The 26,723-nt window shown below is 53.4% G+C and overlaps 1 protein-coding gene across 1 annotated transcript; it reads right to left on the bottom strand.

Annotated features, from left to right (window-relative positions):
- Positions 1–274: 274 nt before the first annotated feature.
- SLC26A11 (solute carrier family 26 member 11) lies at positions 275–26,710 on the bottom strand. Its single transcript, XM_049858981.1, has 17 exons — positions 26,633–26,710; positions 25,189–25,424; positions 24,483–24,675; positions 23,979–24,064; positions 21,645–21,724; positions 19,904–20,046; positions 13,715–13,890; positions 13,000–13,072; positions 11,584–11,634; positions 8,606–8,666; positions 8,099–8,154; positions 7,698–7,838; positions 5,955–6,082; positions 5,560–5,659; positions 4,596–4,729; positions 2,051–2,123; positions 275–1,104 (listed from the first exon to the last, which is right to left on the bottom strand). The coding sequence occupies exons 2-17, from the start codon at positions 25,420–25,422 to the stop codon at positions 1,013–1,015; spliced, it is 1,821 nt and encodes a 606-aa protein (XP_049714938.1). The 5' UTR covers positions 25,423–25,424; positions 26,633–26,710; the 3' UTR covers positions 275–1,012.
- Between the last annotated feature and the right edge of the window lie 13 nt (positions 26,711–26,723).

The following is a 26,723-nucleotide window of genomic DNA, read 5'->3' as shown; positions in this document are numbered from 1 at the left end:
CAGGAGGGATGTGGCCTCGTGGAGACACCGGGGGGGTTCTGAAGGCACTGTGGTGGGGGTCTCCTACCCAAGGCCCTCTGCACAGCGAGCTCGTCCTTTAGGGGCAGAGAGCACGCTCCATGACCCGCCACCCCTCCAGGGAGTCACCCCTGGTGATGATTAGACTGAAAAAAAGGCAGGTGCAATATATTTAACGTAACAGTCCACCTGTAGAGGCTAAGGGAACCACATACAAACATAGAACAAAGTACCACGTGGACACTAGAAATCACGTGTCGTATATTTATTATCACAATAAATCTTCACAGCAGTAGCTGCCAGGAACCGGGCTACAGAGCACCGTGAGGCACATGTGGAATGATCCGTGCATGTGACACCGTGAACAGATCACATGCTAGTACACACGGCTGTATATACCGAGTGGGAAGGCGGATCTGGAATGATCACCACAACAGATTGGGGGAGAATGGTTGCCTGTATTTTTTATAGTATTTATGATTTTTACAAAAACACCAAAAGCCATTACTTTTTCAATTTAAAAACACAAAAGACAAAATTACTTTTAAATAGACTTGAAGTCGTTTGGCACACCCTGGTTTTCTACACAACAGTAACAACAGACTTTGCATCAAGACCAGACACCACCTCCCAGACACCCATGACCCTCAGCACACACTGCTCCCCTCCCTTGCCCGACTGAGAACCCAGACCCGGGAAGGTGGGCTGGGCCCGAGGACACCCCTCCTAGACTGGCCTGGAAATCCCTGCTCCATTGCTCTCTTCATGTTATTCTAGAAGACACTCTAAGGAACTGTTCAATCATCTGAACTGAAGCCGAGGTTCCCAGCGGGGCCTCAACGCAAGGTTCGTTCTCCCTCCCGGGTCACCAACTCCAGCTTTCCTCAGGTCCCTCAGGCCAGTGTATGAATGAGCAGCAATGGAGTATCAACGTCACAGCGACAAGAGCCCTCTGGGAGAGACCTCAAATGCCAGACGCCAATCAGGGGCCCAGCTAAGCCTTCAACAGGGCGACCTTGTGTTCAGGAACAGAGTCTTCGCTGATGTTGTAGGGCTGGGTCCCAGGTTCTTGCCTCAGGTACTTCTCTGGGGAAACACAAACAAGTTGTTCAAGCGTTAGATAAGTGGAAGCAAGGGCGGATCGACTCAAGGACAGGACTGGAGCAAAGGTCGGCATCCCGGGTCCTGAGCAGGGGAAGGAGAGGCACCCCTGGCTCTCTGTGGGACGGCACAGCTATCTCTGAGCACACCCCTCCCCTGTGTTACTAGCGCCCCCTCTCATCGCTGAGCGGCACTCCACCACGTGAATACGCCAGCTGGTTCATCCATCCATCCTCCCACTGGTCACCATTTGAGCTCACAGATGTTGTGATGAGTGAAAGGAGCCGACGCAAAATGAATCTTTAGGCCCAACTAACTTACAGAGGGGAAACCTAAATAGTGGTTACCCCTGGGGGTGGGGAGTCACTGGTAGAGGGCAGGAAAAGAACTTTCTGGAGTGATGCAGAGATCCCACATCTTGACTGGTAAATACAGGGGTTTCCGTGTGTCAGAACTCCAAGTATACTGACAGTGTGTAAATTCTACCTGAATTACATGCATGCACACACACACACGCACACATGCACACATGCCCCCCCCCCACCCACACACACACAAACACAGCACTCAGAAGTCCCAAGAGCAGGAGAGGGCCCGCCTAACATGCCCGCCTCCTCATACCCCTCGCCCCGTCCCTGTCACTGCAGGGGAAAAGGGAGAACGGCCTGGAGCACCAGGATCCCACAGCTCACAGGGCTCTCGTGCAGTGAGGAGCAGCCCAGTTCAGCCCGGCTGCGCGGCTCAGATAGCCCACCCTGCATCTCTCTCTGGTCCCCCACAGACAGAAGAGCTGCCGAGACCCAGCTGGGACCACCAGTGACCTCACTCGCATTCTCAGGACTCGCGTCCACGCCTCCCCCCAACCCAGTCCTGCTCTTCCTGCCCTTCCCGCTCTGCCGTGAGCCAGGCTCGAGGTTCTGCTGGCACCAACCTGCTTCTTCAACACCGGAGAAATACTGGAACCCCTTCAGGTCTGCAGACAGCAGGACACGCAGCACAGGGACCTGAGGAGCAGACAAATTAATTAGAGGGCAGGTCACCCCGCTCTGACGCCCTGAGGACAGGCGGCCTCCGTCAGACCGCAGCTCCACCACTGAGCCCACGTGAGAGGGGTGCCACCCACACATCACACGCCATGTCCCAGCGTGTCCTGCGAGGGGCACATCCCACATCACACACCGTGTCCCAGTGTGTCCTGCGAGGGGCACATCCCACGTCACACACTGTGTCCCAGGGCATCCTGTGAGGGGCACGTGCCACATCACACAAAGTGTCTCAGGGTGTCCTGTGAGGGGCACGTCCCACGTCACACACAGCATCTCAGGGCATCCTGTGAGGGGCACATCCCACATCACAGTGTCTCAGGGCGTCCTGTGAGGGGCACGTCCCACGTCACACACTGTCTCAGGGCGTCCTGTGAGGGGCACGTCCCACATCACACATAGTGTCTCAGGATGTCCTGTGAGGGGCACGTCCCACTTCACACACAGTCTCAGGGTGTCCTATGAGGGGCATGTCCCACGTCACACACTGTGTCTCGGCGTCCTGTGAGGGGCACAGCCCATGTCACATATAGTGTCTCAAGGTGTCCTGTGAGAGGCACGTCCCACGTCTCACACAGCGCCTCAGGGTGTCCTATAAGGGGCATGTCCCACGTCACACACTGTGTCTCAGGGCGTCCTGTGAGGGGCACATGCCACGTCACACACAGCGTCTCAAGGCATCCTGTGAGGGGCATGTCCCATGTCACACACAGCATCTCAGGGAGTCCTGTGAGGGGCACGTCCCACATCACACGCAGTGTCTCAGGGCGTCCTGTGAGGGGCACGTCCACATCATACACTGTCTCAGGGTGTCCTATGAGGGGCACGTCCCACATCACACACTGTGTCTCAGGGCGTCCTGTGAGGGGCACGTCCCGCGTCACACATAGTGTTTCGGCATCCTGTGAGGGGCACGTCCCACATCACACACTGTGTCTCAGGGTGTCCTATGAGGAGCATGTCCCACATCACACACTGTGTCTCAGGGCGTCCTGTGAGAGGCACATCCCACATCACACACAGTGTCTTGAGGCGTCCTGTGAAGGGCACATCCCAAGTCACACACACTGTCTCAGGGCATCCCATTAGGAGCACGTCCCACGTCACACACAGTGTCTCGAGGTGTCCTGTGAGGGGCACGTCCCACGTCACACGCAGCGTCCCAGGGCGTCCTGTGAGGGGCACATTTCACGTCACACACAGCATCTCAGGGCGTCCTGCACGGTGCACGTCCCACGTCACATACAGTGTCTCGGGGCGCCTGTGAGGGGCACATCCCACATCTAATGTCACACACAGTGTCTCAGGGCGTCCTGTGAGGGGCACGTCCCACATCACACACACTGTCTCAGGGTGTCCTGTGAGGGGCACGTCTCACGTCCCACATTGCGTCTCAGGGCATCCTGTGAGGGGCACGTCTGTACCTATGTAAAATGGAGGAGAAACTCTGCCTCGCTGAAATGCTATAAATGAGGATTTTCAAATGAGCCATCTCCAAAGAACATAAGCAGAAAACTGAGTGCTCTCAAACATGAGAGGTGACATTAACGGTCAAGAAAAGCACAGCGCTGGAGCTGGCCTTCCTGCGCCCGCAGTCTGCCCCGCCCTCGCTGTGTGGCCTCAGGCAGTGCTGAGCTTCTCTGGCCTCAGCATCCTGGTCTGCAACAGGGAGAATGTGACTACTGACCCCGCAGGGCTAGCTGAGCCCTGAGTGAACCTGTGACCAATGCCAGCTGTCAGGAAGCCCCTGGCTCTGAGTCCCGCTCAGTGTCCAGTTTCAGGGTTGGGTGCAGACATGTTGTCCACCAGGCTGTGGGCCACGCCTATGTCCCAGTGCGTCCCTGCCTGGTGCATGGCCAGGAGAACACCCTTCACAACAAGCCCCATGATGCCAACCTCAGCGCTGTCACCCTACACGGTGCTGCCACCCCTTGTCAAGGGCATTGTTATTGTCACTGCTCCTGTTGTATTCTTGCCTGAGTAAGGCCACCCATGCTGTTCAGACCACACCCAGGGCTCTTGGGAGCTGAGAAAACTGATTTCAACAAACCCAGGGTTCATCTGTCTATCGCCCTCATCACCATTCCCCCCCGAGAGGCCTCCCGAAGGCCCCGAGCACTTTTTTGCCGATATTTCTGCACGTCCGCGTCTGTCCATCCTTCCTAAAACGTCCACCCGTGCTACCTGGGGCCCGACCCGGCAGAGTCCAGCGTGGAGCCAACGACGATCATGACCACCGGGGGCCAGGTCGCCCCCGCCGTCGCAGGGCCCCACTCCCCACTTTACAGGGAAGCGGCCCACCCAGAGGCGGATGGTCACCGTGAGGACCACCGGACTCGGGGCTCCTCGGAGAGCCCCAGGGCCCCCCAGAACCACAGCCTCACCCCCCGTCACGAATGGCTTCCTCACAACTCGCTGCACCCCAGGCCCCACCTGCAGGCCCACGAAGGCCAGAGCCACGCCCCGCCGGCGGAAGTCCTCGATCAGCTCGCCGAGGCCCAGCACCACTGTGTAGTCGACGCTGCATACGTGCGTGCACTCCAGAACCACGCTGCGCGGGGGCGACGCTGCGGAGACAGCCCGAGGGGTCAGCCAAGGCGACCCGGAGGCCGTGCCGGGGGCGGGGCGGGAGGGGTGGGGGGCGGGGCGGGAGCGGGGCGGGAGGGGGTGGGGGCGGGGCGGGAGGGGGTGGGGGGCGGGGCGGGAGGTGGGGGGGCGGGGCGGGAGGTGGGGGGGCGGGGCGGGAGGTGGGGGCGCAGGCGCAGGTTGGTTCACAACAGTAGCAGCTGTTTCACTCATGGGGCAAACAGGCCTCTCTCCCCCTGGAACCCCAACTCTCCCACAAAAGGGACGAGCCACAGGGACAAAGCAGGTCATCAGTGAATTGTTGCCCCGGGTGCAAGCAGAGCATGGGGCTGGCACGTGGACAGATATGTCACCTGGGACACCGCAAAACCCCACAGGACAGAGTCAGAATGTCCGGAGTCTGGGCCAGGTTCTGAAGGAGAGTGAGCAGGGGCGCAGCGGGGATGCAGGGTGCAGAGGGATCCAGGGTGCAGGGTGCAGAAGGGGTGCAGAGGGGGTGCAGGGCACAGAGGGGTGCACAGCACAGAGGGGGTGCAGGGCGCAGAGGGGTGCAGGGTGTAGAGGGGGTGCAGAGGGGTGCAGGGCACAGAGGGGTGCAGGGCGCAGATGGGGTGCAGGGCACAGAGGGGTGCGGAGTGCAGATGGGGTGCAGGGCACAGAGGGTTGCAGGGTGCAGATGGGGTGCAGGGTGCAGATGCAATGCAGGGTGCAGACAGGGTGCAGAGGGGGTGAAGGGCACAGGGGGGTGCAGGGCACAGAGGGGGTGCAGGGAGCCAGAGACTGGGACCACCCTCCATCCTGTTTCTGGTACCTTCCAGAGCCCGGCTGAGCACAGCCTCCCGGAGAGCCTCAACCGCAGGGAAGTGCAGGCCGCTGGCGGGCTGCATAACGAGGACTGGCCCATCAGACACCTGGGGATGGGGGGGTGGGAGCAGACAGTCCTGGGGGGACGGCTGACTGGCAGGCAGGCCCGTCTGCACATGCAACCTTAACCTGGGCCCAAGAGGCCAGAGGGGATGGGGGGCAGACAGCTGGCGGCACACATGGTGGGACAGTACTGGGGTTTCCAGCAAGGGGGTGACTTCAGGATGCAGACGGGAGCCTGGGGTCCTGTTCCCCACATGCCCTGCTGTTCCCCACATCTCCCAGGGCCAGCAGGAACTCTCCTCCCCCCACCTCCCAAGTGGCCTGGGTCACGGCCGGTACCTGGGTCCTGGGCCTGGCCACAGAGTGCAAGAGGATCAGCATGGACACCAGGGTTCCCGCCAGGATGCCGTACTGCACCTCCCAGAAGCAGAGCAGGAAGGTCACACAGAGGGGCAACAGGTCCAGCCCTGGGGGGTGGGGGGGGGACCAGTTCGGAGGCGCCAGCCCTCAGGGAGCCCAGCATCCGCCTGACCACAGCCTCAGCACCCCTGGCCTGCAGATGGCGTCCTGGCTCCTCACTTACTGATCAGAGAAGATCCTGACCCAAACCAGCCAGGGGCCCCGGACATAGGCACCTACTCATGTGAATGTCAAAGTCAGAAGGTAAGCCCGGGGTAAGGAGCAGTGAAGGCCTGAGCGCCCTCCATAAGTTGAGAAGAGGGGACATCAGGGGCAGAGCCAGGCCCAGGAGGTGGGGGACAGGAGGCCATGGAAGCCCATGGGACAGCGAGGGCCACTCCGAGAACGAGACTCTTAACGTTGTTGAGCCACACCTGGAAGGAGGTGTTCTAAAGGGTAGAACTTGTGGGCTTTGGAGTCAGCCCCAAATTTCACCTGATGGACGTTAGCTCAGACAGATGATCATCTTCCCGAGCCTCAGTTTTCCATAAGTAAAATGGGTACATCCATACCTACTGGAAGGCAGTTTTAAAGATAAAATGCAACAACGTATAAGAAGACCCCAGCACGTAAAGTGCTCAGTGAAACGATAGTTATTTCACTTGATAACCAGCTGGGCTGACGAGAAAGAAATCAGATATGTACCACAAACCCTTTAAACTCTTTGACAAACAAGAGAAAACAACAGCTTGTGGCACGGTAGGAGCTGCCAGTTCAGGAACTCCTGATTGCCTGTGCCCACGGGCTGTGCTGGACCCTGCTGTCACCCCAGACCCGCCATCTCTCCCTGATGAAGCGGCACAAGCAGACAACAGCAGGTGGTCGAGGTGGTGGGCTCACGTGGACGGACCCACCCAGGAAAGCACAGGGCTGTACGAGGTTCCCCTTCAGGGATGGGGAGCTGGAGAAAGCCCCATTGCCCCCACAGCCCAACCCACCGACCACAGCGGCATCTCCTGGCCCTCAGAGTGTCCTACACTGAGCTGGTCACACCCTGTTCTGGGGCAACAAGATGGTGGGGGAATCAAGTATAACCCCAATGTTGTTTCCCCCTGATGCAGGCTGAACTGTGCTTCCCCCCCTCCCCCCGCAAAAGATACGATGAAGTCCTACCCCCCCGACACCTGGAAATGTGGCCTCATTTGGGAACAGAGTCTTTGCAGAGGTAACCAAGTTAACGTGAGGTCAGGCTGGGTTAACCAAAACCAAACCCACTGCCGTTGAGTCGACTGGGTTAGGTAGGCCCTAAAGCCTAAGATGGGTGCCTTTATAAGGTCAGAGGGCGTGGTCAGACCCACAGGGAGAAGGCCACATGATGACGAAGGCACAGATCGGAGCGATGCGCCTGTCTACAAACCAAGGAACACCAAATGTGGCAAGAAACTACCAGGAACAGAAAGAAGCAAAGAAGTATCCACCCTTAGGTCTTCTGGAGGGGAGGCGGCCCTGCTGACCCCCTAAATTTGGACTTCTGGTCTTCAGAACTGTGAGACAATCAAAGTCTGCTGTTTTAAGCCCCCTGTTTGTGGTATCCGGCCTCCTGAGGAGACTCACCCACCCTTAGCTCCCAACGACCCTGATGTGGGTGGGACACATGTCACTGATGCCACAGGACATACGTACTCTTTACACGCCAGAGCGTCCTGAAGATCTTGATGTCAAACAGGGGGGCCACGGCCATGATGATCACGGCGGCCAGGGCGGACTTGGGGATGAAGTAGAAGAGGGAGGTCAGGTAGTCCAGCGACAGCAGGACCAGCACACCTGCAGGGGGCAGGGAGGGTCACAGGGGGCCCACCCCTGTGCGCCATCCACCCCAGGATGCACAGGTTCCCACCCAGGCATTCGCAGATCTGTGTGTGAGCCCCTGCCCAGGCGGGGACAGGCAGCACCACCCAGAGGCAGGAATGGAGCCCCCTGCCCTATTCCACACCTGTGGAGTCCAGGTGGCCCAGCCGGACACATGCCCTCTAATTGCGGGCCCCCATATGCCGGGGGGTAGAGAAAGATAGTGGGGGGCTCACCTGTCACAAGCCCCCCTGCTGGGGTGCACACGCCTGACTGGGCATTCACAGCTGTCCTGGAAGGCAACACGAAGGCCTTAACCTGTTAGGTCAGCAGGCCCCAGAAGAGGCACACCCAATTCAGCCGAGAACAGATGTCCTAACAGGACTGGCTGAGCAGGCCTGGCAGGGAGAGGGCCTGAACCCCTGGCCGTCCCCGTTTTCCCTTGGGACTAACATAACCCTGGCACACCAGGGCAACATGAGCACGGCTGTGCATGGGGACTTGTCAGCAGATAGCGGCAGCCACGTGCTGAGAAGAGCAGCGTGGGACTCCATCTGCCCTTTCACAGCGAGGGCTCATGGAGGGCGTCAGCTGCTGTGAAGAGGGCGTCTTCCAGCTGGGAGACAGTGACCATGTTGGATGGGGCCGAGGGCCATGAGGCAGTGCCCCTCAGCTGGAAGGGTCACTCTTGCCTGGGCTGCCCTCCCCCAAGGCCACAGAGGAGGAAGGACGTGGTCACTTACCGTCCGAAGCTGCCAGTGACTGGGTAGGAGGAGACCAGGGAGCCCAGCACATTGGTGAGGCCTAGGTGGAGGGTGGCGAATGGAAAGGGGGCCGGGAGGGGAGGGGCCCAAAACAGAAGGGAGAAGAGGTGGGGGGAGAAAAAAACAGACAGTGAGTAGGAAAATGCCTGTCTCTTTCTTTGCCTCTCTCTGTCTCTGACTCCCTCTGTGTCTTTGTCTGTCTCTCTCCATGTCAGTGTCTCTCCCTCTCTGCCTCTGTCTCTCTGTGTCGCTATCTCTGTCTCTCTCTGCCTGTCTCTGACTGTCTCTCCCTCCATGTGTCACTGTTTCTTTGTCTCCATCTCTGATTGTGTCTGTCTCTGACTCTGTGTTCCTCTCTCCATGTGTCACTGTTTCTCTGTGTCTCCATCTCTCTCTGTGTCTCTGACTCTATGTCTATCCTTCCATGTGCCTCTCTCTCTGTGACTCCATCTCTCTTTCTATCTCAGAAGAAAAAACAAACCACGACCTTTGCCAAGTTCCTCGAGGTTGATTCTGGCTCCTGCGTGTGTGTGGCTCACACACACCTTCCCCCATTTATAAAGGACAGAGAAGCACCTCACCCCCAAAAAGGGGTGCTGTCAGACAAGGGCACATGAGACAGGCCCAGAGATTCGAGAATGGGCTGCCCGTCCACAGCGCTCAGCAGCCTCTGTCACACCAGCCAGGGTGACACAGATCAACGTGCCACCTGTGCAGGGTGGACCCCACCCACGGCCTCATCGGCACCAGGACCTGAGAACCGAGTCCATGGGCTATGTGGATCAGAGCCTTGCCCAGGGTCCTTCATTGAGGTGGTGGTCCTCTGACTGTGCAAGCCACCACGGGGTCACAGGTTCACCAGGGGGCAGCGTGGTGTGGGGCCCGCCCAGCACAGGGCCTCCCCGGCTACATGCCCACCACGTCCTTGAGGGCAGGCCTGGCAAGGACAAGCCTATACTGGGGCAGGGGCAGCACGGGCCTGGCCAGGCAATGACCGCAGGCCCCACGGGATCACCCCACCCCTCACGCCGGAATCCACAGATCCCAGTGTTGGCCAAAGACACAACTCCGTGCATAGGTACAGACCTGGGGGTGGGCCCTCGGGCTCTGACATTTGGGGTTTAATCCATCTCCACCAGGGGCTACGGAAAGCTCCTGGGTCTATTTCATATCCATGTGTGGTATGATGGATTGCTTTGTGTGGCCTTTCTAGCCATGGCCTTGTACCTCCATCCAAGTGACTGGGTGGGACTGTGTGCTAGGGTAATTGTGGCCCACCAAAGGGATCCGTCAGTTTTGCCATCCCTCTGGGCTTGAAATGGGCCACCCCAGAGGTGGGAAAGAAGAGAGGACCCACCACTGCCAAGGAAGAACAGCCAGGAGCTGGAGCATCCTTTGGACCCAGGATCCTTATGCTGGGAGGCTCGTGGGACCAGAAGACAGAAAAAGCTGTAACCCTGAAGACGTTAAAAAGTGGTGGCAGGAGAAACCCAGCAGCAGAGACACAGCAGCAGGAGACACACGGTGGGTTTCCGGCCTACCGAGAGAGAACGTAGAGTGCCCACGGGCAGAGGCCTAGGGCCAGGGAGAGGCGTGCCTGTGAGCATGACCAGCAAGAGGCTGTCCTGATGGAAGAACTGTATCCGGAGTGTTGCTCGGCCTAATCTGTAACCTGTTACTTCCCTAATAAACGCTATAATTATGAGTATTGTCTGTGAGTTCTGTGTGGCCACTGCAATGAATTATCGATGCCAGCAAAGAAGTAGAGAGTGCTGTGGGAGGGACGGTTGGTGTCAGAATCAGCAAAGATGGTGGAGAGAGGAGGCAGGTCTGACCCCCGTCTCATAGGAACCAGCCTTGGGCTGCTGATCTTGGTTTTCTTCCTCCTTGTGGAGGTCAGACAATGCCTCCAAGCCATTTTTACACCACAGACATCTAGTCCACAGAAGGAAACGTATCCACAGTTGATAATCAGAGCCAGCACTGTCTGATCACCAGTCATAGCCCTCCCTGGGTTGTACTTTGTTTGGGTGTTATCCCACAGCTCACTGTGTATTCAGGATGTGAACTATGTGTCACTGGTGTTGTCATGGCAATGAGACGTACTGAGAAATCGCGATTGGGAGTTTCACTGGTGGGTGCTAGAGGTCCATAGGTTTTCTCTGCCCCAGGGCAGGTGAATCTCAGGAAATCCCAGCTCTACCATCAGCAGGCAATGTCCCACTCACCGGGGCTCAGTAACTGGCACCAGCAGGGTCCCTTGTGACCCACCCTGCGGCCCTACAATCTCTGCATCAAGAACCCACCCTGACTTGAATCCAAAATGCTGCCACTGAGGCTGTCTGGTGTTACTAGTGGATATGTCCTTGCGAAGGAGCCTGGTGCTGCCGCCTGGTGAGACCTGTGCCCCCTCGTGAGGGACCACAATAAACTAAAAACCATGATGAGGACTGGATTTAAGGCTCCCGCAGCAGTGTACCAACAAACCACTGGATAGGTCAAATTCATTAAAATAAAAGAAAGCAAAACTGTAAATCCAGGAGGCTGGGGCCTCCCTGAGCCCCAACTGACCCACCTGCTCTGCCTCATGGGGCCAAGGGCAGAAGCCAAGGTGCTCAAAGTCCAGGCACTGCCAACAGCCTCACCCGATGTTACCTGGCCGCATTCCTAACCTTCTGACCTCTGGCCCCAAAGCTCCCTCCCTGAGGCAGAACATTCTGGCATTCCTGGGCCTGGAACACAGCGGGGTCCTGCACACAGCAGGTGATTAATAAGTGTCAGTCAGAGCTGACATCACATGTCAGCTCCCTATTCCTAGTAGCTAAACTGAACTATCTGGACCCAGCTCCGGGCCACCTCTATGCCCGCATCTCCCCTTGACCGTCACACCCGTGGACCATGTTAGTGAGACGCAGAGAGGCCCCTGCAGACCATGAGACCCGCGGCCAGAGCCTTACCAATGGCCACCAGCTCCTGGTTGGCGTCAATGCGGTAGTTGCTTTGAGAAGCTGGAGAGAATGAAAAGGAAAACACGGTCACCCGGGGTGCAACGTCAGTAAGAAAATGTTCATGAGATGAAAAAATAGCTGATGAGATTCTACACACAGCATTACCTCAATTTCATAAACACGAGCGTATAAATACGTACATACTACATACATACTTGCACGTGTCTGCGTGTATGTGTATGTTTGTATCACAAAAAAAGCATAGAAAGCTGTATAGTAAACTAACTGCTAATAAGTAATTGGGGTAGTGAGGACACTTACGGGGATTTGTTTCTTCTTTATATATTTCTGCACTTGCAACATTTTCTATAATAAACAGGTATCGTTTTTACAGTTAGGGAAAAAGTTTTAAATTAAAAACCTCCCTGTTTACAAGCCAGGCTGACTAGAAGGTCAAAGGTGAGAATTCCCAGAGGGATGAGCCGAGAATGATTTCAGGGGAAGACAGAGGGGCACAGGAGTCCCTGGGAAGTGTAAGCAGTTAACTCACTCGGCTGCTAACTGAAAGGTTGGAGGTTCAAATTCACCCAGAGGCATCTCGGGAGAAAGGCCTGACATGAAAAAATCTGCCACTGAAAACCCTATGGAGCACACATAATTCTCTGACATACACGGGGTCACCATGAGTCAGAATCAACTTGACCGCAACCGGTCTGATTTTTTAATGAGGACGTGAATCTAAGGCAGGGATCAGCAAACGTTTCTGTCAAGGGCCAGATGGTAAATGTTTTTGGTTTTATGAGCCGTGCTGTGCCGCAGGTGTGCAGAGGCAGCTAGAAAGTGCAATGTCAACTTTCCAGGAATTTTTTGAGCCGCTTCTTAAAGACCGCTGTTATTACCAATCAAATCCAATTTTTCAATTAAATAAATTGTATTAAAAACAAGATACTACTTAAAACCCATCGCTTCCTAATTTATTTTACTACATTTTACTATTCCCAACCATCTGGAGGTTACTCATATCTATGGTATCTGTATGGTGGAGATCCCATCGAATGGCAGCTACTGGGTCTCTCATCTCAACTTGGCGTTCAAACTCCACGTTTAGTGAGTCATGTTTAGCTTGAAGTCAGCCCTGATGGGAGCTACATCACAGGAACTGGCAAAGGCTACGGAGCAGAGCCTTTTACTTTCACGGAGTACCAGCTGTTGAACATTTACCAGGCACACCGCTGAGAGGGGCTTTTCATTATAATTCTATTTTTACTGTAAATTAAAGAAACAACATAGCATGTTCTACTTGTATAACAATTCAAATTTTCAAAAGTTAAGCAGATAAACCCAAGCAAGAAAGCAGGCAACAAGCAAGGCAGGCAGCTCCCAGGACAAGACCACCAGAGTGGGCCTGTGTGACGAACATCTTACCAAAAGCTTTGGCCACTGCAATGCTCTCCAGCAGGCCCATCAGGGGCACTACAGCCAGCCCAGCCCCCATGTCCTGAGAAGGGAGAGAAGGACAGTAAGCAGCCTTGCGAGCCCATGCCTTCCTAACTCCAGGTAAGGAGAGGTTGGGTCTGGCCAGGCAGAGACCCCCCACCCCTGCATCAAGGCAGGGACCAGCTCTTCACATCTCCTAACTGAAGCAGACGTACTTCGGCTGCAGGACCATGAACCTAGACATGCAAGGAAATACCTCCTTATCATGAAAGTGAGATTATAGAACATGACAAAGTCATTCTCCGCCAATGTCCAAAACAGGAGGGCTCTAGGTCAAGGCAGTCCCTGGGTGGTGCTCGCTCCTAATGGAAAGGTTGGACATTCAAGTCCACCCAGGGGCACCTTGGAAGAAAGGCTTGGCAATCCGACTCCCAAAAAATCAGCCACTTAAAACCCCACAAAGCACAATTCCACCCCGACACACGTGCAGTCACCATGAGTTGGAATCGACCTGATGGCAACTGGTTCCTGTTTCTCAAGGCAGGAAAACAAATATGATGTCCCCTTGAGGTTCTGCCCAAGCTGGGATTCTTCTGTCAGCTGTCCTTGTACCCAGACACACCTGACTGAGGGCTCGGCAGTCCTAACGGGACTCAGGCTATGCAGATGCATTAGGGACACAGAGCTTCCTGCCTTGGCTTACCTGGACCATCTCGGTGAAGGAAATTGTCCCGTTGGCAGTGGTCACTGAAAAAGGAGGGATCCGGACAGGAGGGAGCCCCTCAGCTGTCTCCCCAGTAAGAACAAAGGGCTGGTATCCAGTCACTTCAAAGGAGTATGCAACCAGAGCAGCAAAAGAGACCACCAGAGCATTTCGAGCTAGAACAGAAGGAAAAACATGTCAGTGAAAATGCAGTAAAGTTTAAGGCCAGATACTTACCTATGTCTGGGTGACTGTGGAAAAGACACCACAGGAGTGCAACACCCCACCAGCCACGACGGCTTACACTTCACCCTTGTAAAGGGGACATGTGCAGGCATGAAGACATGGTTATAGGGACTATGCACAGGGTGGCACAGAAGATGGCAATACAAGGACCAGTAAGCATGCCATGTACTGAATATCTAGCATCCAATCAAAAATTACCAGGCATGCAAAGAAGGTGGAAAACATGCCCCATAATGAAGAGAAAAATCAATCAATCAAAACTGATGGAAAAATGACACAGATGACAGAATTAGCAGAAAAGGATATTAAAACAAATTACAACTGTTTTCCATATATTAAAGAAACTAGAGAGAAGACTATGCATGTTAAATAGAGACTTATAAGATATGAAAAAATAGAGCTTCTAGAAATGAAAACCACAATGTCTGAGATGAAAATACACTGGATGGGATTAACAACAGATTAGGCACTAAATAAAAAAGACTAAGCCAAAAAAACCAAACCAAACCCATTGCCGTCAAGTCAGTTCTGACTCATAGTGACCCTGTAGGACAGAGCAGAACTGCCCCAAGAGTTTCCAAGAAGTGCCTGTTGGACCTGAACTGCCAACCTTTCAGTTAGCAGCCATAGCACTTAACCACTATGCCACCAGGGTTTCCAAGAAAAAAAAAAGGCTAGTAAACTTAAAGATGCAGCGATAGAAACCATCCAAAATGAATCACATAAAGGAAAAAAAAATTATGCAGAGCACTGGTGAGCTGAGAGACGTCACATGGCTTAACACACTGTAGTGGAGTCTGCAAAGGAAAGGGGGAGGGGCATAACAATATCTGAAGAAATAATGGCTGAATTATTTTCCAGATTTGATTAAAACAAACCCACATATCCAAGAAGCTCAATGAACCCCAAGCACAAATAACATGAAGAAAACTGTACCAGGGCACATCATACTACATTGCCCAAAACCAGTGATAAAGAGAATACCTTAAAAGCATTCAGAAAAAAAGGCCACATATGAATGAACACAGATAAGAACAATAGCAGATTTCTTGTCGTAAATAAAGGAAACCAAAAGACAGCAGAGTACTATCTTTAAAGCACTGAAAGAAAAAAACTGTCAACCTAGAATTCTATGTCCTGCAAAAATATCTTCCAAAAATAAAAGCAAAATTAAGACTTTTTTAGACATGCAAAACCTGAAAGAATTTATCACCAGCAGATCTGTACTACTAGAAATGATAAAGAAAATCCTTCAAGCAGAAGGAAAATGATCCAGATGGTAATCTGGATCTACACAAAGAAATGAAAAGCAGTAGAAATAATGACTATATGAGTAAATATAAAAGACCATTTTTCTTATTATTTAAATCTCTTTAAAAGTAATTATCTATTTAACGTAAAGATAATAACAATTACTGTGGGGTTTATGAGAGATACTGAATGAAGTAAAACATATGACACTAGCACAAAGACCAGGAATGAAGAAATAGATACATCCTCCTATGAGATTCTCATATTATACATGAAGTCATATGATATCAGTTGAACACAGAATGTGATAAAAATGAATACTATAAACCCTACAGCAACTACTAAAAACAAACAAAAAACTACACACACACAACAGGCACAGCTAGTAAGTCAACAAAGGAAATAAAACAGAATAATAAAAAATACTCAATCCAGAAGAAGATAGAAAAAGAGGAAAAAGGGAACAAAGAACACATGAGACGAACAGGAAAAAAAAAAAAAAAAAAAAAGCAATGTGGTAGTTTAAAGCCAGGTATACCAATAAGCATATAAAACACCCCAATTAAAAGGCAGAGGTTATTTTAAAAAAAAAAATTGTCGTCAAGTCAATTCCAACTCATAGTGGCCCTACAGGACAGAGTAGAACTGCCCCTTAGTATTTCCAAGGCTGTAAATCTTTATGGAAGCAGACTGCCGCATCGTTCTCCCACAGAGCAGCTGGTGTTTGAACTGCTGACCTTTTGGTAAACAGCTGAGCACTTGGCCACTGTGCCACCAGGGCTCTCCATAAAGACACAACTAGGCTAAATAGGTTAAAAGTAAAAGGATAAGGAAAGATACACCACACTAACAGTAATCAAAAGAAAGCTAGAGTAGCTCTATTAGTATCAGACAAAGTAGATCTCAGAGCAAAGACTACTACCAGCGATAAAGAAGATAATTTCAAGAGAAAATGAAAAGCCTATATACTTATACGTACAATAACAGAGCTTCAAAATACATGAAGCAAAAACTGACAGATCTGAAAGGAAAATGGGCAAATCCATAATTACAGCTAGAGATCTGAACACCCCTCTCAATAATTAATAAAACAAGTAGAAAGAAAAACAGCCAGGAAAGAAATTAAAACTGAAAATAAACAAAATAAGAAAAAAAAAAAAAAAAACCAGCTACCCATAGTAGCTTTGGGTAACATTACCCACTGACTTGATCCAATGGACATTTATACAATACTCCACCCCACAATAGCAGGAGACATGTTCTTCTCAAATGCACACAGAACATTCAACCATATTCTGGGTCATAAAACAAGTTACAATAAGTGTAAAAGGACTAAAATCATACAAGGTATGTTGTCTGACAACAATAAAATTAAATTAGAAATTAATAACCAAATGCTAACTAGGAAATCCCCAAATATTTGGAAACTAAGTAAATTCTAAATAATCTCTGGGTTAAAGGAGACATCAAAATGACAATCAGAAAGTGTTTTGAACTGAATGAAAATGAAAACACAACGTATCAAAATTTGTGGGCTGCAGCTAAAGCAGTGTTGAGAGGGAAATTTGTAGCACCGAACACCCATGTTAGAAAAGAAAGGGTCTCAAATTAAAGACTTCCACCTTAAGAACTAGGAATTAAAAAAAGACAAATTAAATCCAAAATGAGCAGAAGAAAAAAATAGAGATCAGAGCAGAAATCAATGACCATCGAGAAAATCAATGAAACCAAGTTGGTTCAGTGAAAAGATTGATAAAATTGACTTTTCCAGCCAGACTTATCAGGACAAAAAGGCAGATGACCTGAGTGCAAGCCCCCACTCTGCCTCTTCCCAGCCATGTGACCCTGTTCGTTTGCTTGTTGACCTCATTCTCCTCTTCAACACAGTGGGGACATTATAATACCCCATCCTCAGGGTTGTTATGAGAATCTAATGAAGTTAACGTACGTGAAAGTGCTTTATACACCACAAATCATTACACATCAGGCTCCAAATTGCTCAACTTCTGCACGCTCGACTTTTTCATGTGCAAAACAGGGACAACAGTAACTGTTCTATTTGCCCATGAGGTTGTTACGGGGCTCAGAAAAGGTAAAAGACGTGAATGAGCCTTTCCTACAAACTGCTAGACAAACAAAAGGTACAGCTATAGATTAAGTTGTTCACTTGTCCAACACAGCTAAAATATAAGCTAAACCAAAAAAAAAAAAAAAGTATATATATATATTAAAAAAAAAATTTTTTTTTTTTTTCATATATACTGAAACTCTGCCTTTTCCAAAAACCACTTAGGAGAATGAGCTTGGTAACTACTTTCTTCAGGTGATGCTACAGCCTCGGGGAGAAAGGGATAAGGCTTCAGAGCTGCATTTGCCAAACTTTAACATGCCTGAGCATACCTGGGCATAATATTAAAATCAGATTCTGATTTGGCAGGTCTGGGGCAGGGCCTGAGATTCTGCATCTCCAACGATCTCCCAGGTGACGCTCAGACTGCTGGCCATGGGCCACATTTGGTTCACTGCTGATTAGCAAGGTGTGATAGGTAGAATAAGGACCTCCTGAAGATGCCTATGTCAGAATCCCTGGAACCTGTGACTAGGTTAGGTTACCTGGCAGAAGAGAATTCAGGTTGTTAATCTGCTGACTTTTTGAAATGCAGAAATTATCCTGGATTACTGAGGTGGCCCTAATGTCATCACAAGGTCCTTAAATGTGCAAAAGGGAGGTGAAGAGTTAGAACCAGCAGCAATGGCATCGTGACATTCAAAACCATTGCTGGCTTTGAAAATGAAGGAAGGGGCCATGGGCCAAGGAATGCAGGCAGCCTATAGAAGCTGGCAAAGGCAAGGAAGCAGGTTCTCAGTGTTATTTCCACATTTCCCTCAGCGTGGAGGGAAGGTTCACTAGACACCAAGGGCCTCCTCACTTTCCTGTAAACCCATTTCTGGGTGTCACTGACCAGAAGCCCAACAGTGGGGGCTGCTATGTCCATCTGGGCAGAAAGAGCCCAGGCAGCCTCGGAGGAGAGGTCCCCACCTCCCCGAGGGGCCTCTTCAGTGAGCTAGTGGCCACATGTACACCCGTCCTGCAGCCAGGGCAGATTCTCCAATAGGCAAGGTAAGCACAGTGCTTTCCTTGCTTATCAGATCATCTGTAGTGAACAATTTCACATTTTCTTCACCACATCAAAGACTCTTCTTCTAAGTCTCACTGGCATCTGTCTCTTTCCCATCCCAACAGCACCTTCCTACAGAATCAAAGACTCTTCAAATGTACAATCTCTGACAGGGATGAATGACCCAGTAAGTCAAGTAAGCATGAGCTTACTTACCAATCTGTAGTGAATGGCTTCACGTGGGTTTCACATCTTTGACATGGTAAAAAAAAAAAAAATGTGAAATTGTTCACTACAAATTAGTAATCACAAATAAGCCCGTGCTTACCTTGCTTACTGGATAATCCACCCCTGCCTAAGCCTTTACACAGCCTTGCTTTGTCCACCTTGTCATTACCTGTGGCTCACCTGCTGACTTAACACCTGAAGCACAATTCTTACCCCTAGTGGGTGCACAAATTAGACAAAAGCAGTCGGTCTAAAGTGGAAACTTGCTTTCTCGCCAGAGACCTGACCAGAGACGGGTCATTCTCTGTGGTTCGGGCTGTCCTGTGTGCTATGGGGTGTTCAGTACCATCCCTTGCCTCTACCCATCAGATGCCAGTAACACCCTCCCCAGTGTGATAACCAAGACCATGTCCAGATGTTGCCGAGGGTCTCCTGGGGGAGAACCACACCTGGTTGAACCACTGCTCTAGACACGTCTTTGCAACCTTGGCTGCCTATCAGAACCACCTGTTGTTTTTGGAGCCCCGGTGATGCAGCGGTTAAGAGTTCAGCTGCTAACCAAAAGGTCGGCAGTTCGAATCCACCACCTGCTCCTTGGAAGCTCTGTAAGGCAGTTCTATTCTGTCCTATAGTGTCATTACGAGTTGGAATTGACTCGACCGCAGAAGATGTGATTTGGATTTAGTTTGGTATTACTGTTGTTAGCTGTTGATGAGTTGGCCCCGATGCATGGCTACCCCACGCACAATGGAATGAAATGCTGCCCAGTCCTGTGTCATCCCCGTGACTGGTTGCAGATCCGACAGTTTTGGTTTTCACTGGCTGATTTTTGGAAGTAAATCGCCAGGTCTTTCTCCCTAGCCTATCTTAGTCTGGAAGCTCCACTGAAGCCTGTTCAGTATCATAGCAATGTGTAAGCCTCCGCTGACAGATGGGTCGTGGCTGCCCATGAGGTGCGCTGGCTGGGAATTAAACCCAGATCTCTCTCACAGAAGGTGAGAACTCTATCACGGAACCACCAATGTCTTCCTAAAAAAAAACCAAAACTGTTGCCGTCAAGTCAATTCCAACTCATAGCGATGCCATAAAACAAAGCAGAACTGCCCCATAGGGTTTCCAAAGAGCAGCTGGTAGATTCGAACTACCGACTTTTCAGTTAGCAGCCGAGCGCTTAATGTCCTCCTAGTGAGTTTTAAATATCTCAATACCCAAATTGTGCCCTAGACAAATTCCATGAGACTCTCTCAGCCGGGAGGGGGTACACAGGACTCCCTGGTGACCACAATGGCCAGCCCAGGTGAGCAGCACACTGCTGAAGCAGTCTGTAGGCAGCAGGCTCCCTCACCTGTTGTGGCCGTCCAGACAAGCCCGTGGCTGAGCCGCACGCCCGGGGGCATCTCAGGGTGGACGGGAGGCACGTGATCTCTCATCAGCTTCAGCACCAGCAGCAGCACCATACAGACCAGACCCAGCACGGCATCCCCCACTCTGCGGACAGACACAGGTCACCGCCCCAGGCAGCCGTGGTGGCTGCTTCTGCTGGAAGGCTTTCTCTCTCAGTGGCTCTTTGTTACTCCCTATTCTGTTTCTAAACCTTATTCAAAACTCAGTAAACAGGCAGATACAGGGCTTTTGGGGCTGGGGGCTGGAAGTCAAGGCCTGATCACAGTGGCAGCAGTGTTACTGGTTTCTGTTTGGTCATGTTGCTCTCAGCTGCAGCGGCATCGGTGGCACTGAGGGCCTTGGACCAATTAGGGCCAGGGCCCCTTTCACCTGTGGCAATGCTTTATTACCTATGACTGGTTAGTCTCCACTTCCCGCTGCCTCAGGAGGCTGACCCCCCGCAGGCTGAGAGCTCCTTGCTTCCAGGTGCATTCGTGGGAAGCCCCCGCAGAAGCTCAGGATGGGGTGACATAGTCATAGTCTCTCCTGCCCACCGCCCTGGCTAGGCACGGCCCACACCAGGCAGCCCCTCTACAGCACTGGCAAATGCATTTCTCCTCTTGCCCCTCTGGCCAGAGTCCTGGTTCTCGCTGAGTGGTCTCTGAGCACCCCAGCATCTGGTTAGTCCCGCCCGCCCTCTGCTAGGACCCCTGCATTAGAGACTGCAGACGGCAGCGCCCCCAGCCGTCCTGTCACTCTACCTACAGGCCCTCAGCACCTGAGCGTCCACCTCTTTCCCCCCCACCCCGTGGTCTCTCTCTCTTTTTCAACTTTTATGGAAGTTTTACTCAGAATTCCCCCAAACTAACCAACAGATCCTTCAATGGTGGACGGACTAACTGTGGCTCATCATACAGTGGAGTTTTATCTGCTGTCATGGAGTCGATTCCGACTCACAGAGACTCCGTAGGACAGAGGAGAACTGCCCCATGGGGTTTCCAAGGCTGTAATCTTCATGGAAGCAGCCTGCCACATTTTTCTCCCACAGAGCAGCTGGTGGGTCGGAAGCACGGACCTTTCAGTTAGCAGATGAGCACTTAAATAGTGTGCCACCAGGGCTCTTTAGTAGAGTATTACTCAACAACAAAAAGAAATGAGCTATCCAGCCACAAAAAGACACGCAGGAAACTTAAGCGCACACTGCTAAGTGAAAGAAGCAATCTGAAAAAGCCACGCACTGTGTAATTCCAACTGTGTGACGTTCTGGAAAAGGCAAAACTGTAGCCAGTGAACAAGTGGTGGTTGCTGGGGGCTCAGGGGAGGGGGAGACACTAAGCCACCCAGGTTCTGCTTCTCTCTAAGCTCTGAGACCATGCCTACCTTCTCTTTCCTCACACAGCCTCTCCCCTTCCACCACCCAGGGACGCTCCGGAGGGCGGCCGGCCGCCTCTCAGGTCACCTAGGCCACCAACACATGGATCACCTGGGCACCTGTCAAATGCCCGTTCTGCTCTGCAGGTCTGGGGCTGGCCTGAGACTGTTTCAACAGGTCCCAGGGGCTGCTGCTGCTGCTGCTGCTGCCGCTCTGGGGGCCTCTCTCTGCAAAGCCAGCCCTACAGACTGGAATAAATGCCACCTGGGGAGGGGTGGGGGAGGGAGCTGGAAAAAAGAGAGGCCCTTAAGAAGCACAGAGCCATCCGTACCTGGTCTCTCCGATGTTGAGGAAGGTGTGATACACCTGCAGGAAAAACTGCCTGGGGGTGGCCTGCAGTCCCAGGAGGTTCTGCTCAAACAGAGAGGCCCATCAGACAGTCTCCAAGAGGCGAAGGCCTGGCGCGGCCCAGCCCCGCCCGCAACGCCCAAAGGAGATGCCGCATCGGGAGGGGAGGGGGCGCACCCCGGGGCTGGGATCTTCCCAGGGGTCTGGGGTACTTTCTGGCCTTGGGCTGCCGTCTCCCCAACCCAAAGCCCCAGGGGCAGAAGCCTAATATCGTGAAGGCGGACACCTCACAACGTCTGGGGCCAACGACATGTTTTGCTAAACCATTTTCATTTTAAGAAAAACCGGTCTGGGAGAACCCCAAGCCGGGAAACCGGCTCCACGGTGGCCTGGCCAGGGGCCTGGTCCCGCCCCGCCCACACTGCGCAGGCCCCGCCGCCATTGGCTCGAGGCCACGTCCGTCAATCGGCGGCCCAGGCAGCCGCCGCTTGGCAGGCCCGGCCGCCATTGGCTCACGGCTCGGCCCGCCCCTGTTTCACAGACCCCGCCGCCATTGGCTCGAAGCCACTTCCGTCACTCGGCCGACCTCCCAGCCGGCACCGCCCCCCACCGGAAGGAAAAATCACGCCGAGGGGTGGGCGGGATCTGGCGACCCCAGCCAGCTCTAGGGAGCTGCCCCCCCCCAGGGGAAGGGGTACCTCTCGCGGCAACCTCTGGGGTCCTCGGGTGGGAGGGGGGTGTCTCTGCTCTGGGCTTTAGTTCTCCATCTCGTACAGACCGGCGAGGGAGCATCAAAGGGGAAATCGAGGCCCAGCCTGGGGCGCGGTAAGGGGGAATCAGGCTCCCAAGCCCCAGACCCCCAGCAAACGCAGCCCCGCGGGGCAGGGCACCGGTGGGTGGACACACGACTTCGGTCTCAGGGATCCCCCTGTCATTTCTAAAAGCACTCAGGGATCTCGCCTACCAAGTTTTTACATGCCAAGTGCGAATCCCATCCATTGGGAGTCTGATAGTACAAAAGAACGCTCTTGGCATTAAAAACGAAGGATGTTATTTCAGAATAAAGGCCAGACCATCCCACGAAACAGCATTTGCCAAGTTTACCCTGACATATGAGTGTGTATAATCTGTAAGACACCCCCTAAATGGTTTCCCTGCCTATAAAATGTGGGTTTTATAGACCTGCCTCCCAGAGTGTGAGAATTAAACATGCAAAAAAAGTCTGCTGCTTTACTTACACGCAGACATTCTTCCACCCTTGAGTTACCCACTTCATCTCAGTCAGGGAAGATGGTCCCAGAGAAGCCTGGAGCTAAACCTAGGACTGGGAACCACGCCTCAGGGAGGCCCCTGGGTGACAGCAGGTCACGAGACAGGGGTGCGGCTCTAAGTCAGCCCTCAAGGGCCCTGGGTTGTATTTGTAGAATTCGGCTCAACTCCATCCGGTATGTACTCAGTTAAGTCCAAAAACCAAAACCCAGTGCTGTTAAGTCGATTCCGACTCATAGACACCCTACAGTACTTCCTACTTAATACCAAGCACAGGCTGAGTGGCAACGGTCAGCAGGAAAAGTGCCTGCTCTCCAGGAACCTGAAATCCAGTAAGAGAATAATGGCGTCAGAGAGCTGATCATTATTGATTTTAGTACTTCTTGGTGGCCTGGTGGTACAGTGGTTATGAGGTTGGCTGCTAACCAAAAGGTCAGCAGTTCGAATCCACCAGCTGCTCTTTGGAAAGACTATGGGGCAGTACTGTCCTGTCCTACATAGTCACTGTGAGTCAGAATCAACTCAATGGCAAAGGGGTTATGGTTTATGGATGTTTTAAATAGAAATATAAAAATTGTGGCATTTGAAAAACAGTGAACAAAAACTGGGAACAACAGCGAATACAGAACCATCTGGTAAACGAGCGTAGGGAAACAACCTTGGCAGTGTGCTCGTGTGCCTCTTGGGATGCGGGTGGTCGAGGTAACAGATTCCTACTTTCTGGAACGAGCCAGGCACGCAGGTGGGAGAAACTCAGACAAGGGCTGATAACGTAATTACCAGTTGCCCAAATTACCCACCTTAAAGGCTCTGAAAGTCGCTCAACATCTGCCTGAGAAGGGTTATTTCATTGTTAAATACTGTTTTTCAAACCATTGACTGTTGTTACTGGAAGCGTAGTGGGCTTCGAGCTCTTTGGAGAAGGGCTATAATCTCAAACAGCAAGACCTCCACTGACCCACAAATACCAGGTCCCACCTTAGTCCTGCTACCCCTCAGGTACTCCCGTGCCAACCAGCAGTGGCCACAAGGCAGGAAGTGTGCGTACCTTAATCTGTCCGAAGCCAATGGTGACGGTGGCAGCAGAGGTGAAGCCTTTGATGACGGGACAGGAAATGAAATCCAGCAGGAACCCTGACCAGCCAGGAGGGAATAACGAGTTGGTCCCCAGCTCCTACCAGTCCACAGAACATGGGGCAGATGTGGGACTGGGCAGGGTGGCATGGGCAGGATTGTGGGGACACAGGCTGCAGCTTAGAACTGACAAGTGACATGCCCTGCTTGGGCTGTTTCTGGGGAGCAGGAGAGACAAACTAGGGTCTGAGGCCCCAGGTACTCCTCCAGGCAACCTGGCCTCTGAGCACAGGCCAGAGCCTGCTCCAGGGCAGGGCTGGGAGCTAAAGGTACCCCCCTGCTCTCTCTCCCCCGCCCCAGGATGCAGGGTACACCAACGAGTGCTGAGGTGAAGGGCATCACCAGGAGGCAGGCGCCCAGGTACCAGGAACAGCGGACTTGAAGCCCCTCCCACCACGGCAGGAAGGCTGAGGCTTACCCAGACGCAGGAACCCCATTGCTAGCTGGATACAGCCTGACAGGAAGGCCAGGAGCACAGCGAAAGCAGGCTCGTGGAAGGTGTAGAAGGAGACCAGGAGGGACATGATGGCCGTGGGGCCCAGAGTCACATCCCGGGAGGTGCCCAGGAAGAAATACACGAAGCACCCCATGAAGGCAGAGTAAAGGCCGTACTGTGAAGGAGAGACAGCAGTGAGCAGCTAGGAGGCCCGGGCCACCGGAGGGAGTGCCTCCTACAACCAGTGTGTTCCGTGGTGGGCACATACTCCATCTACCCTCTCTTACCCACGTGTGGGCCACCCGGGATGACCAGGACCCTTTCCTCTACTCCTGCCCAGCTGGGTCTCGGGATGCCTGTGACCACAGAGTGGGAGAGGGTGGGTGCTGACTGCTGGGAGCACCAGGGCCTGTGTGCTTGTGTCTGAGTCTCAGTATAGAAGCATGTTCTGAAGGCCACTGGGTTGTGCAGCCCCATGTGGGCACCCAGAATAGCTCCGGGCCAGGGTTGGGAAGTGGCTGGAAGAGGAGTGTGGACCTGCCTGCTCAAAGGTGATCCCCTTTGAAAAGACTGTAAACATCAGGAGCTGGAAACCTAGGGTGCACCTCTACCCCGGACTTGAGCTGTGAGCCTGGAGTGGGTCCAGGATGTCAGGAGGAGACATGGCTGGTGCTGAGCAGAGCCTCACCTGGGGCGGGAGTCCAGCCACCTCGGCATAGGCCAGCGCCTGGGGAATGACCGTGAGCCCGACTGAGAGCCCAGCGATGAAGTCCATCTTCAGCCACTGCCCAGAGTAGTCAGGGAGCCAGGCCAGGATGGGCAGCCACCTCTGCAGGGCCGCCACCGAGCAGCAGCCCGCCTGTCCCGCCATGCCAGAGCCCAGGGACTGGGGCTTGCCCAGAGCCTGCACGGAGGAAGACATCCCTGTGGACGGAGACGCAGGCTGGTGGTCAGGGACTGGGCTGCGAACCAGGAGAGTCAGTAGGGGCCCCATTGGTCTCCCCTCCCCCAGGGGGTCTGACCCAGAGGGATTCATTCCCCTGGGCCATGCTCATCTGAGAGGAGGTCTTCAAGCTGTGCAGAGTGGTCACAGGGGTGCAGAGGGGCCTTGGCCAAGGGAAGGTGACTGCCCTATGCCCTCAGCACGCATCCACCTGCCCAAAGCCTACGGGCGTTCCTCCCTCCCAAAAAAGCCCAATAAACGATTTCTTAATAAAAAGCCTACAGACTAGTTAGGTTCGCCGACTATCCTCCCAGGAGAACTTGTTTCTGTTTTTTTCTTCCTTCCCCAGGGAGTGTTTTAATAAAAATGTTATCACGGTGAAAAACATACGCAACAGAACGTAGGCCATTTCAACATTTCTCCCCGTACAATCAGTGACGCTGCGCACATTCTCCAAGTGGTGCACCCATTCTCGCTATCCTTTTTCAGTCATTTCAGCACCGTTAAAAAAACCAATGCCTCCCCAGGGGGTTTAATAGGGCACTTCGCAGGGAAGCGTGGTCTGGCCAGCGAGGTGGGGGTGGAGGAGCTGGGGAGCCAGACCCGCTTCGAGTTTTCCAAGTGCGCACATCGCGGTTCCACCCACCACAGAGGACTGCGGCGCTGGAGGTGGGGGGCTCTCATCCCGAGGCCTCGCTTGCCCGCCCCCACTTGTAGCATTCCCATCCCCGGAGGGGTTCCAGAGGTTCTGGTAGGTTCTGGGAGAGCGTCAGAAGCCCTCCGTTAACTCACGCGCAGCATCCTCTGGGGTCTTGACGCCCCCGGCCCACCGCGCACAAAGGCGTCCCCAGTCCCCCAAGGCCCCAAGCAAGAGGTGGCCGTTCTGGACAGAACACACCCCCACCGATGCCGCTGTCCGCCGTCGAAGGCCGGAGAGCCCGCGCCGACGGAGGACCTCCGCCCCAGCAAGGCCGAGAGCGGTGCGGCCCCAGGTGGAGACGCGATGGGGGGACTGCGGGAGGCGCCCCGGGACCCCGCGCCCTGGGACTTTGCTCCCGGGGACTCCGCTCCCTGGGACCCCGCTCCCCGAGATCACGCGCCCTAGGACCCTTCGCTGGCCACCCCCTGGCCCCTCGGCCCCCGGCAGCCCCCGGCCCGGGCCGCTCCCTGCCGCCGGCAGCGCACTCACCCGGCACGGCTGTGCTCGGGGTCTCCTGGCGTCGCTGCAGTGGGTCCGCAGGATCCGCAGGATCCGCAGGGGGCGGGGGCGGGGCCGGGGC

Source organism: Elephas maximus, chromosome 19, assembly GCF_024166365.1.
Source record: "Elephas maximus indicus isolate mEleMax1 chromosome 19, mEleMax1 primary haplotype, whole genome shotgun sequence".
NCBI classification, from domain to species: domain Eukaryota; kingdom Metazoa; phylum Chordata; class Mammalia; order Proboscidea; family Elephantidae; genus Elephas; species Elephas maximus.
Note: the sequence above shows the minus strand (reverse complement) of the source record. Positions and strands in the feature narration are given on the sequence as shown.